Raw genomic sequence first — 13,763 nt, forward strand, 5'->3', positions numbered from 1 at the left:
AAACTCTGGTGCGGCCACACTTGGAGTATTACGTACAGTTCTGATCGCCGCATTATAGGAAAGATGTGGAAGCGTTGGAAAGGGTGCAGAGGATGTTGCCTGCTATGGTGAGAAGATCGTATGAGGAAAGACTGAGGGACTTGAGGTTGTTTTCGTTAGAGAGAAGAAGGTTAAGAGGTGACTTAATAGAGGCATACAAGATGATCAGAGGATTAGATAGGGTGGACAGTGAGAGCCTTTTTCCTCGGATGGTGATGGCTAACATGAGGGGACATAGCTTTAAATTGAGGGGTGAAAGATATAAGACAGATGTTAGAGGTAGGTTCTTTACTCAGAGAGTAGTAAGGGCGTGGAATGCCCTGCCTGCAGCAGTAGTGGACTCGTCAACATTAAGAGCATTCAAATGGTTAGTGGATAAACATATGGATGGTATTGGAATAGTGTAGATTAGAGGCGCTTTAGATTGGTTTCACTGGTCGGCGCAACATCGAGGGCCGAAGGGCCTGTACTGCACTGTAATGTTCTATGTTCTATGTTTCTCACTATTTATTTTCCTGTTTCCTTCCTTTTTCCTTAGCAAACACAATTAATTTAGAATTGTTGATCACTGACTGACCTTCCGACAATTATAAAACATTGCTTAAGTTGCTATTAGAGTACTTTGTGCTATATTGGTGACATATTTTAGGAAGGATATTAAACAATAAAGAACATATAAAGTAGACTGACCCAGATGATACCAGAGATAGTAAACTACAGTTATAAGAAGAGACTTGAGATGTTGAGAGTATAAGGTGCTTTGATGGTGTGGTTAAGATTATTTCTTATGGTTTTGGAGTTAATGATGAGGAATCATCAATTTAAGATTATCACCAAGAGAGTGAGAAAGAGGCTGGGAGAATTTTCTTTGCAATGAGTTGGCCATCAGTTGGTTTGCCAAAGTAATGGTCGAGACAGAAGCTATAATTTCCTTTAAGGAAAATTGAGATAAGTACTTCAATCACAAGCAGATTTAAATGATGAGGAGAAATTACTTATATCAAATGGTGGTGAATCTGTGCAATTCACTGCCGCAAAGCATGGTGGATGCCGGGACATGGAATAAATTTAAGGAGATAGATGGATTTTTAATTAGTAATGGGTTGAAGGGTTATGGCAAACGGACTGGAAAATGGACTTGAGGCCCATCAGCCATGATCGTATTGAATAGTGGAGCAGGCTCAAGGGGCTGAATGGCCTACTCCTGCTCCTAGTTCTTATGTTCTTATGATAGAGTTATAAGGTGGGTGGAAGACAGCAGCATTAAATGTGAACTCCTCTAGCAAAGAGCCTGTACAACACAGTGAGATGAGCCATATGGACTCCTGCTATGCTCCAAGGTCTGGTGATTAAGAGTTTAAATGTTCCAAAGTTTCTGAATGTATTAGTGAATGTGTGGACAAGTTGATGGATGAATGCATAAGTGTTGAAGTGGGAAGGGGGGCTGAATTAAGTGGGTAAAGTGGTAGGGTGGGTAAGGTAATTGGGTAAGGAACAAAGTGATAGCGGGGTAATGTGGTAGCTGGATAGGTAGCAGGAGGGACACGGTGCAGCTGGGTAGGGTAAGATGAAGTATAACATGAGTAAATATGAGCTATGCCGTACAATGTGGGAAAATGTGACCTATGGCATACAGTATGGGAAAGTGCAAACTTATCCACTTTGGCAGGTAGAATAGAAAAGCAGCGTTTTATTTAAATAGGGAGAGATTGCAGTACTCTGCAGTACAGAGGATGTCCTGATACACAAATTGCAAAATGTTAGCATCCAGGTACAGAAAGTGATTGGAAAGACAAATGGAATGTTGTTATTTATTGTAAGGGGAATGGAATATAAAGTAAGAATGTTTTGTTACAGTTGTCCAGTAAGTTGTACAGTTAAAGGTGGCACGGTGGCACAGTGGTTAGCACTGCTGCCTCACAGCACCAGGGACCCAGGTTCAATTCCTGGCTTGGATCACTGTCTGTATGGAGTTTGCACATTCTCCCCATGCCTGTGTGGGTTTCCTCCAGGTGCTCTGTTTCCTCCCACAATCCAAAGAAGTGCGGGTTAGGTGGATTGGCCATGCTAAATTGTCCCTTAATGTCAGTGGGACTAGCTAGGGTAAATGCATGGGGTTATGGGGATAGGGCCTGAGTGGAATTGTGGTCATAGAGTCACAGAGGTTTACAGCATGGAAATAGGCCCTTGTCCATGCCGCCCTTTTTTTTAAACCCCGAAGCTATCCCTAATTGCCCGCATTTGGCCCACATCCCTCTGTACCCATCTTGTCCATGTAACTGTCTAAATGTTTTTTAAAAGACAAAATTGTACCCGCCTCTACTACTACCTCTGACAGCTTGTTCCAGACACTCACCACCCTGTGTGTGAAAACATTGTCCCTCTGGACACTTTTGTGTCTCTCCCCTCTCACCACAAACTTATGCCCTCCAGTTTCAGACTCCCCTACCTTTGGGAAAAGATATTGACTCTCTAGCTGATCTGTGCCCCTCATTATTTTATAGACCTCTATAAGATCACCCCTCAGCCTTCTATGCTCCAGAGAAAAAAGTCCCAGTCTATCCAGCCTCTCCTTATAACTCAAATCATCAAGTCCCGGTAGCATCGTAGTAAACCTCTTCTGCATTCTTACTAGTTTAATAATATCCTTTCTATAATAGGGTGACCAGAACTGTACACAGTATTCCAAGTGTGGCCTTACCAATGTCTTGTACAACTTCAACAAGATGTCCCCAACTCCTGTATTCAATGTTCTGACCAATGGAACCAAGCATGCTGAATGCCTTCTTCACCACTCTGTCCACCTGTGACTCCACTTTCAAGGAGCTATGAACCTGTACCCCTAGACCTCTTTGTTCTGTAACTCTCCCCAATGCCCTATCATTAACTGACTAAGTTCTGCCCTGGTTCAATCTACCAAAATGCATCACCTCACATTTATCTAAATTAAACTCCATCTGCCATTCATCAGCCCACTGGCCCAATTGATCAAGATCCCCGTTGCAATCCGAGATAACCTTCTTCACTGTCCACTATGCCTCCAATCTTGGTGTCATCTGCAAACTTACACACCATGCATCCTATATTCGCATTCAAATCATGGTCAGTGCAGATTTGATGGGCCTAATGGTCTCCTTCTGCACTGTAGGATTCTATGATTCCATACAGGACGTTGTTGAAAGAGTGGACAGGTTTTTTCGCTCTCTGCGGTGTGTTTTGTGGCGGCGGGGTTGGGGGTGGTGCAATGTCACCGGGACTGTAAGATCCCACCAGCATAAATGGCAGCAAGAGTTCGGCGCCCATCTATAGTACTGGGCACAGTTTTGATCTCCTTATTTAAGAAAGGACATAATTGTATTCAAAACAGTTCAGAGAAAGTTTACTCAACTGATTCCTGTGTTGAAGAAGTTATCTAATGAGGAAAAGTTGGACAGGTTGGGCCTGTATCAATTGGACTTTAGAAGACTGAGAGGTGGTCTTATTGTAACAAGTAGGATCCTGAGGGGACTTGTCAGGGTGACTGCCAAAAAGATGTGTCCCCTTCTGGATGAAACTAGAACTCGGGGACACAGTTTAAAAAAGAGAGGGTCCCCTACTCAAGACAGAGATGTGAATAATTTTTTTCTCTCAGAGGGTCGTGAGTCTGTGGAACTCTCATTCAAGAGAGTAGTAGGGGACTGGGTCACTGAACATTTTTAAAACAGACATAGATAGATTCTTGATTTACAAGGGAGTGAGAGCGTATAGGGGGTAGCTAGGAAAGTGGAGTTGAAGCCACAATCAGATCAACCATGTGTGATGATACTGTGCCTTTAGGAAATGTATTTTCATCATGTTTCTCTGCAGGTTTTTCAAGCAGGCCTTAGCATTTTATTGGTGCCATGATGTCTGTGGCCAGTGTCCTTTATTGCTACTGAGGCAGGATAATTGACATCATGTCGATTTTAATCTGGACTGATGTAGTGTTCTGGGGTTTTATTGTCCTTTGGAGATTGCTGATTGGAGCTTGATTCAGGGATGGTTGACAGGTCAGGTGATATGCCTAGGGACAGTTTTTTCCAAAGAAAAGTCCAGTTTTTAGTTTTGGTCCGCAGTTGCTGTTAGAAGCCGGTGGAAGAAGGCATTGTCTCTCTCTCTGGGGTGTTTCTGACCGTGGTTGATCTACTGGTTTACAGGGACTGTGTATTTATTGAGAGAATGATAGCATAAGATATATTTTGTGACCTGTGTTATTTGTAAAATATGCACACATTTATGAAGATACAGGTGGGTGAAGGAATATTGTATTATAATCAAACTTTTCACGTTTTTTTTTCTGTTGTTAAAAGTTAAATGGCAGTCCTATGGCTCAATTCATCTACATTTTCTTAAAAAAAAGGTAAAAGTTGTGGTCTTTTGAGCCAGGATTCCATTCTGGAACCTTCCCACCAGCAGTAATATCAACTGGGATCGTAACAATAGCTAAATCATGAACAGAGGAAATCTTCATCAATACTTATCTCAATGAAAGTGAAATCTTAGAAATAATTTCTATCACTGTGCAATCTCCTGCATTGGTTGGCACTTGTTGCTGTGTTCGAATAATACATGCAATGTTATCTTTCTAATAGTTATACACAACAGGACTAACCTTTAATTGTCTCGGAAGTATTTGCGTTTCCACTATTATCCTGGCAAATGTATCCGAGTTTCTGGGAACAATCTTTGGTTTCCCACTTTGATCCCAAGGAAGGATTCATAACCACGCATCTATAGTTTGGGTCAGATGATGGATGTCCTTAAGTTCACAAAGGAAAAACACACAAAATCAGTCATATCAACAAGCGAATTATTGTGATTCCAATTACAAAATTGCAAGCAATGCACAGGTTAGAGGCATTCTCTGAGTGAAGTGTCTCTGGGGCAAAATCATTGGAAACCAGTTTGAAATCAAAGGTACAACACTTTGTAAATTCACAGTTGCAATGGCTTGTTCAGATAATAGACGTTCAGTACGACCATTTGATCAGCAGCTAAAGAGAGAATAGGCATATGTAAGCTGGATTGTGAGATCAATGGTAAAACAAGGGTGCTCTCCACTGACTGTGATCTCAGTCTTATTGGAGATCTAGCTACCCGGCTGGTGAGAATTGCACCTCGATCACTGTGCAATTATTCTGCTGTTAATTGCAGTGTTTGATACCGAGAATTCAGTCTGACACAGCACTGATGTCATCAGGATGTCCAAGCGGCCAATCACATTAAAGGAATTTCACGGACCCCCACACCCTCCATGCCCCCCCCCCACAAAACTAGGAAACCAAAAGCATCGAAATAAAATTATCTTCAACCATTTTCACAGAGAGCAAATTGAAGATTGGGACATGCATATGCTCAGATAGAAGCTAAATTATTCTGTTAAAGCATATTCTTAGATTATCGTTAAAAAGTTAGTTTTAGGTTTAGTTAAAAAGTTTCTTTATAAGTCACTAGTAAGGCTTACATTAACACTGCAATGAAGTTCCCCTAGTCGCCACACTCCGGTGCCTGTTCGGGTCAATGCACCTAACTAGCACATCTTTCTGACTGTGAGAGGAAATCGGAGCACCCGGAGGAAAGCCACGCAGACACAGGGAGAATGTGCAAACTCCACACAGACAGTAACCCAAGTCGGGAATCGAACCCAGGTCCCTGGCGCTGTGAGGCAGCAGTGCTAACCACTGTGCCCTGTGCCACTCATTAATCATTAAACAACATAGAAACTAGAAGCAGGAGTAGGCCATTCGCCCTTTGAGCCTGCTCCACCATTCATATTGATCATGGCTGATCATCGAATTCAATATCCTGATCCCCCCTTTCCCCCATATTCCTTGATCTCTTTAGCCCCAAGAGCTATATCTAATTTCTTCTTGAAATCAGACAATGTTTTGCCCTCAACTACATTCTTTGGTAGTGAATTCACACATTCACCACCCTCTGGGTGAAGAAGTTTCTCCTCACTTCAGTTTTAAAAGGCTTACCCCTTATCATTAAACTATGACCCCTAGTTCTGGATTCCCCCACCATTGGGAACATTCTTTCTGAATCTCCCATGTCTAACCCTGTTAGAATTTTATAACATTCCATGAATATGTCATTCATTTTTCAGGGCTGATTCTGTTGTTTCCCAAATTTAATTAATCACATCACCATTAATATCCAATTGGACCTGAACAAGATACACTTTTTTAGTGTTTCCAAGAGTGATGTGGGAAAGTTACAATTTGTGCTGGTTTTGATGATTGCTGACTCTGGCTGCTTGGGTTTTCAAATGCAATCGGACTACATATCCTATCTGGCTTGCTGTAGTCATGTGACCTCTGCCATGAGGGGATCTCTGTAAGCTCCCATCTTGCAATCAGTTCAATAAAAATCTCTCACTGAGACAGACGCTGAGAAAGCATAGCAGTCTTTGAACATGAAACACAGGGCCCTATTTTACCATTTTGATTCTAAGTGCTGGGCGGACTTGAAACTGGGAGTGTTTCAGATCCGACTTTTAGACCCGTTCTCAGGTGCCCCCATACGCATTCTGCCTGTAAAAATATCAGCAATTCCGAATCACGCTGCAGAAGCCTGTGGGTGGGGCTTAACACGCCCAAAGCATTGCAGCTCTGATCGGCGCCTCTAACTGCACATGCGCAGTAAAAAAGATAGACAAACGCTCCCCTGCCACATCGTTCCTGGGCCGGATAATGCCTCCCCCTGGCCCCCACAGACATTGCCCCACTCCCACAACATGACTGTCCCCCTTATCCCACCACCCCCCCATTACAAAGACTGATCGTGGCTCCCTACCCTCCCTTTCCCCTCCACCGATCGCACGCAGAGTGGCTACAGACCCCCACTGCCCCTCCCCCCACCAGACAGCCATCTGACCCACCTCCCTCCCCCCCCCCCCACCAGACAGCCATCTGACCCACCTTGTTCCCCCCCGCACCAGAGAGCCATCTGACCCGCCTCCTTCCCCCCCACCAGAGAGCCATGCAAATGCATTTAAATTGATGTCACACCTGTTTCGGGCACAGTCCCAACGGCAGCCATTTTTGGCCATTGGTAAAGAGGGAATGGGCGCAGAGGCAAGCACGGATTGTGCTACTCACCTCATGCCCGACTTTACCAAGTTTTTGCACCTGAAAATGGGCACAACTTGATGGTAAAATCAGGCCCATAATGTTAGAAAATGGAGATAAAATTAAGTTTTGAAGTCCTGGCAACGTGGTAGAGAAGACTCAGCTCAGCCTTACAGAAATATTCAGATCTGTAGGCTGCAAGTAAAGTACTGAGTGAGTGAACATTGCAGTAAATTTTTCACCCCCTGTTCCAGTAGAAATGAAAGGTGATATGTGGCAGAAATGATAGTTTTATTACTTGCAATGGCAAAACAACAAGCTTGCAAATGATTTAACTAATAAGCCAGAGCTAATAAGAATAGCTACACTCCTAACACTGCTGGGGTGGGATTGCTACGAATTGTATTCCACCTTAAATCTATCCAATGAAAATCATGAATGCACATTTTGAACCTCAAGTGAACACTACTTGTGAATGGTATGTATTCAACACTAGAACGCAAGGTGCAAATGTGCCCATGGCACAGTATGGGACTACAATAATGCAGCTTGCAGTCATGTGAATTCGGACAGCTAGAAGATGTTCTGATCTGAGATAAAATTCTCTAAGGTATATGAGAGCCCTCAGTGAGAGAAAGGTGGCTAAAAGAGGAGAATCTTAAACTCAGGAACGTGATAGACAAGTGCAGAAATGCAGAGCTTATAAAATGTCAGTTAGAGCACATTTATGGCAGAACAAATCAAGAGATGCATAACACTAAGAGAAATTCCAGGCTGAATGAGCAAAGCGATCATAGACAATGGGAAAGATGCAAATACTGCAGAGGATATCATACAAAGGAAAAGAATGAGTGGCCAGTGTGCGGAACAAGTGTTTTAACTGTAAGAAGCAGAGTCATTATGCACACAAATGTTTGGTGAGAAAAAAGCAAAACAAGTCTACGCAGATGGCTACCGGGGCGATAGCAGCAGAAGAGCCTGATGAGCAACTGAATACCATACAGGTTGATTCATTCATGCTTATAGGTGATAAATAGTTTGTGACCGTTTCAATGATGACCACAAGTGAATATTAAGCGATTAAGAAATGTTAGATAGATACTGGTGCATAAAGCAACAAAATGACCTTCACCGACCTGTGCAAAGTAACTCAATATGTAATCCAAAAATGAAACACTCAAAAGTAAGATTGAGGCTATATGATGGCACAAGACTCATACTGAGAAGACAGATTAGTCTGAGAGACCAATGCAATGGCAAGAAGGAAGATCGAGAATTCCAGATCATAGATGGGGTGCAACAGCTGCTCATCTCAGTTGAAGCACGTCTAAAGCTTGGACTGGTAACCCTAAACATGCTGACAAAGATTCAATATGAAGCAGCTGCTCAATATGATATGCAAGTCATCAACCCAGCAGAGACATTGAATCTGACAGACAAGGGCCTTGCTCAAACCATTACCTAACAAGATATAAGTCTTCAAGTGCTGCAAGAAGTAATGATGAAAGGACAGCCTAAGAGCATCAAGGACACATCTGTGGTCACGTGAGCATATTGGGAATACCAAGATGAGTTAATAGCCCAAGCTGATATCTTGTACAAAGGAAATAGCATCATCATCCCTAAGGAGATGAGTGGAGAGATGCTCGAGTGTATCCATGAAATCCATTAAGGAATTAAATCAAGTTTGAGAAAGGCATTAGAAGTGCTCGACTGGCTAAAAAATGAAATTAAATATCACATTCGCCAGTGCAATGCTTGTAACAAGTACCAAGCTAAAAAAACTAGACCATAAGACCATAAGACATGGGAGCAGAATTAGGCCACTCGGCCCATCGAGTCTGCTCTGCCATTCAATCATGGCTGATATTTTTCTCATCCCCATTCTCCTGCCTTTTCCCCATAACCCCTGATCTCCTTATTAATCAAGAACCTATCTATCTCTGTCTTAACAACACTCAATGGCCTGGCCTCCACAGCCTTCTGCAGCAAAGATTCATCACTCGCTGGCTAAGAAATTCCTCCTCAACTCTGTTTTAACAGTAGAGAACTGTTGATGTGCACGGCATCCTAGACATCTTAGACAGACCATGGATGTAGCTTGGAGTAGACTACTTCACACTAGAAACGACTAATTATCTTGTTACTGTAGACTCCTGATTCCTGGAATTAGACTAGCTGACTTCCACGATGACAGGTGATACAGCAGAATGCCTGAAAGCACACTTCAGTCAGTATGGCATTTCAGATATTGTGATGAGTGACAATGGCCTTCAGTTCACAAGTGAACAATTCAGTCACTTCACAAAGGATTGGAAAATTAAATCTGTACATCATAGAATCATAAGATCTTAGGATCATAGAATCCTGCTGTGCAGAAGGAGGCCATTTGGCCCATTGAGACTGCATTAGTGGACAGAGTACCCTTCGTCGTCCAGTACTTCCCCGGAGCGGAGAAAGAACAAAGAACAAAGAACAAAGAACAAAGAACAGTACAGCACAGGAAACAGGCCCTTCGGCCCTCCAAGCCTGTGCCGCTCCTTGGTCCAACTAGACCAATCGTTTGTATCCCTCCATTCCCAGGCTGCTCATGTGACTATCCAGGTAAGTCTTAAACGATGTCAGCGTGCCTGCCTCCACCACCCTACTTGGCAGCGCATTCCAGGCCCCCACCACCCTCTGTGTAAAAAACGTCCCTCTGATGTCTGAGTTATACTTCGCCCCACTCAGCTTGAGCCCGTGACCCCTCGTGATCGTCACCTCCAACCTGGGAAAAAGCTTCCCACTGTTCACCCTATCTATACCCTTCATAATCTTGTATACCTCTATCAGATCTCCCCTCATTCTCCGTCTTTCCAAGGAGAACAACCCCAGTCTACCCAATCTCTCCTCATAGCTAAGACCCTCCATACCAGGCAACATCCTGGTAAACCTTCTCTGCACTCTCTCTAACGCCTCCACGTCCTTCTGGTAGTGCGGCGACCAGAACTGGACGCAGTATTCCAAATGCGGCCTAACCAGCGTTCTATACAGCTGCATCATCAGACTCCAGCTTTTATACTCTATACCCCGTCCTATAAAGGCAAGCATACCATATGCCTTCTTCACCACCTTCTCCACCTGTGTTGCCACCTTCAAGGATTTGTGGACTTGCACACCTAGGTCCCTCTGTGTTTCTATACTCCTGATGACTCTGCCATTTATTGCATAACTCCTCCCTACATTATTTCTTCCAAAATGCATCACTTCGCATTTATCCGGATTAAATTCCATCTGCCACCTCTCCGCCCAATTTTCCAGCCTATCTATATCCTGCTGTATTGCCCGACAATGCTCTTCGCTATCCGCAATTCCAGCCATCTTCGTGTCATCCGCAAACTTGCTGATTACACCAGTTACACCTTCTTCCAAATCATTTATATATATCACAAATAGCAGAGGTCCCAGTACAGAGCCCTGCGGAACACCACTGGTCACAGACCTCCAGCCGGAAAAAGACCCTTCGACCACTACCCTCTGTCTCCTATGGCCAAGCCAGTTCTCCACCCATCGAGCCACTTCTCCTTGTATCCCATGAGCCTTAACCTTCTTAACCAACCTGCCATGTGGGACTTTGTCAAATGCCTTACTGAAATCCATATAGACGACATCCACGGCCCTTCCTTCATCAACCGTTTTTGTCACTTCCTCAAAAAACTCCACCAAATTTGTAAGGCACGACCTCCCTCTTACAAAACCATGCTGTCTGTCACTAATGAGATTGTTCCGTTCTAAATGCACATACATCCTGTCTCTAAGAATCCTCTCCAACAACTTCCCTACCACGGACGTCAAGCTCACCGGCCTATAATTTCCTGGGTTATCCCTGCTACCCTTCTTAAACAACGGGACCACATTCGCTATCCTCCAATCCTCAGGGACCTCACCCGTGTCCAAAGAAGCTACGGCATCTCCTCCGGAGCCTTCAACATGTCATTGATGAAGACGAACATCTCGCCAAGGCCATCCCCACACCCCCACTTCTTGCCTTCAAACAACCACGCAACCTCAAACAGACCATTGTCCGCAGCAAACTACCCAGCCTTCAGGAGAACAGTGACCACGACACCACACAACCCTGCCACAGCAACCTCTGCAAGACGTGCCGGATCATCGACACGGATGCCATCATCTCACGTGAGAACACCATCTACCAGGTACACGGTACCTACTCTTGCAACTCGGCCAACGTTGTCTACCTGATACGCTGCAGGAAAGGATGTCCCGAGGCATGATACATTGGGGAAACCATGCAGACGCTAAGACAACGGATGAATGAACACCGCTCGACAATCACCAGGCAAGACTGTTCTCTTCCTGTGGGGGAGCACTTCAGCAGTCACGGGCATTCAGCCTTGGATCTTCAGGTAAGCGTTCTCCAAGGCGGCCTTCACGACACACGACAGCGCAGAGTCGCTGAGCAGAAACTGATAGCCAAGTTCCGCACACATGAGGACGGCCTAAACCGGGATGTTGGATTTATGTCACATTATCAGTAACCCCCACAGCTTGCCCCTGGTCTTGCAGAATCTCACTAGCTGTTCTGTCTGGAGACAATACACATCTCTTTAACCTGTGTTGAATGCTCCCTCCACCCACATTGTCTGTACCTTTAAGACCTGGCTGGCTGTAGAGATTTGCATTCTAATTAGTATTCTGTAACTTGATTTCTGTGTCTGTACACTGTTTGAGAGCACATTTCCACTCCATCTGACGAAGGAGCAGTGCTCCGAAAGCTTATGGTATTTGCTACCAAATAAATCTGTTGGACTTTAACCTGGTGTTGTGAGACTTCTTAAGGAGCATCACCCAGACAAACAGCCAATGACAACAAATATGCACACCATTAAGAGACCTTGAACAATTTAAAGATATACATGCAATGCACAGCAGAGACTGACAAGTAGAGCAAATAACTGCTAATGCATGCAAACGTGTCTTCTGTTGTCTGTGAGGAAAAGGGGGACATTTGAATCCTTTGTTTGTTATGAAAAAGGTGATGTTTGTGTTTTGAAATGCAACTACATGCTTGCTGTAGTAATGTAACTTCTGCCATGAGGGGATCTCTGTAGGCTGCCATCTTACAATCAGTTCAATAAAAATCTCTCACTGCGATAGACACTGAGAAAGCACTGCCATCTTTAAACATGAAACATGATGTTAGGAAGTAGAGACAAAATTAAGTTTTGAAATCCTGGTAACGCAGCAGAGAAGACACAGATCAGCCATACAGAAATATTCAGACCTGTAGGCTGAAAGTAAAATACTGGGTTAGTGAACATAGCATTGGTCCCAGTGGAAATGAAAGGTGATATGTGGCAGAAATGGTGGTTTTACCATTTGCAAAGGATTCAGGATCCACATCATAATCTGTGGGAACCCTGAGTGACAGGGCACTACTTCAGGATTTTCGCACTATTCTATGCATGCCCAACTTCCTGAAGTTGCAATTGGTTTCAGAGGCATAATGGTGGAAGTTTACCATCAACCCACAACTCCACCCACAACCCCTCACGGGTGGTATGGTAGCACAGTGGTTAGCATTGCTGCTTCACAGCACCAGGGACTTGGGTTCAATTCCTGGCTTGGGTCACTGTCTGTGTGGAGTTTGCACGTTCTCCTTGTGTCTGCGTGGGTTTCCTCCGGGTGCTCTGGTTTCCTCCCACATTCTGAAAGATGTGCTGGTTAGGTGCATTGACCCGAACAGGCGCCAGACTGTGGCGACTAGAGGAATTTCACAGTAACTTCATTGCAGTGTTAATGTAAGCCTCATTTGTGACTGATAAATTAATAAATAAACTTTTCCCTCACACTTCCCCCAACAGAACTGCATATAAATGTGACATTAGAGTCCTCAAAGCCCAGGAATGCTAGGACACATGCAATCAGCTCAAGAGATGCTTATCCATTTGGTTTTTTAATTCTTCCAATACTGAAACATTCATTTTCCCAATACTTACCAGGAGCCCAGTTTAAGTATCTGAAGGGGCTTTGATCAGACCATTGCCACCCTTTTTCAGCCTCCAGGCTATTTAGCCCAATCCAAAGTGGTGTCACTATATTATTCATAGTTCCTAAATGAAAGAAAAATGCAATGTTTATAACTGTTACTCAAAATATTGTCCTATTCTTATATTTTGGGACAAATAATGTCCCGTAACAAGAATTTTCAGGGAGAAAAGATATTGGCCAGAGCAGATGTAATGACAGTCTACAGAAGAAACCCTACCACTGAACCAGTTATCAAACCATGTGACGTTACCTTCACGTATATATGCTTTTAGTTTTGCTAATAATCTCTTGTATGGAATGTTAACAAATGTGCAATGGAAGTGCATATAGATAAACATATTCCCTAAACACATTCCCTTCCCATATGTCAGTGACCTCCTCAGAAATTCAACTGGTCATCGTATCTCTGCCAATTGTCTTTGATGAGCTCATACTTGTCCAGTAGGTTGAATCAACAGGATGCATGCACTGCAGCAATTCACCAAGATTAAACTGATAATAGCTGCCTTGTGGGCAACCCTTACAACTGAGAAGGAAAATGGAAGGACACGTGGATTTTTTTTTGCTGCAATGTTCTTATAT

The 13,763-nt window shown here is 43.7% G+C and overlaps 1 protein-coding gene across 1 annotated transcript in view; it reads right to left on the reverse strand.

The window, feature by feature from the left end:
- The window catches only part of mrc1a (mannose receptor, C type 1a), a 164,133-nt gene that overhangs the window by 95,862 nt on the left and 54,508 nt on the right, over positions 1-13,763 (reverse strand). Inside the window, exons 5-6 of the mRNA XM_078234598.1 lie at positions 13,130-13,243; positions 4,670-4,816 (exon numbers count right to left, since the gene is read on the reverse strand). Of these exons, the coding sequence (XP_078090724.1) occupies positions 4,670-4,816; positions 13,130-13,243 (261 nt within the window). The remainder of the gene's footprint in view (positions 1-4,669; positions 4,817-13,129; positions 13,244-13,763) is intronic.

The sequence above is a fragment of the Mustelus asterias genome, chromosome 2 (assembly GCF_964213995.1).
Source record: "Mustelus asterias chromosome 2, sMusAst1.hap1.1, whole genome shotgun sequence".
In the NCBI taxonomy this organism is placed as follows: domain Eukaryota; kingdom Metazoa; phylum Chordata; class Chondrichthyes; order Carcharhiniformes; family Triakidae; genus Mustelus; species Mustelus asterias.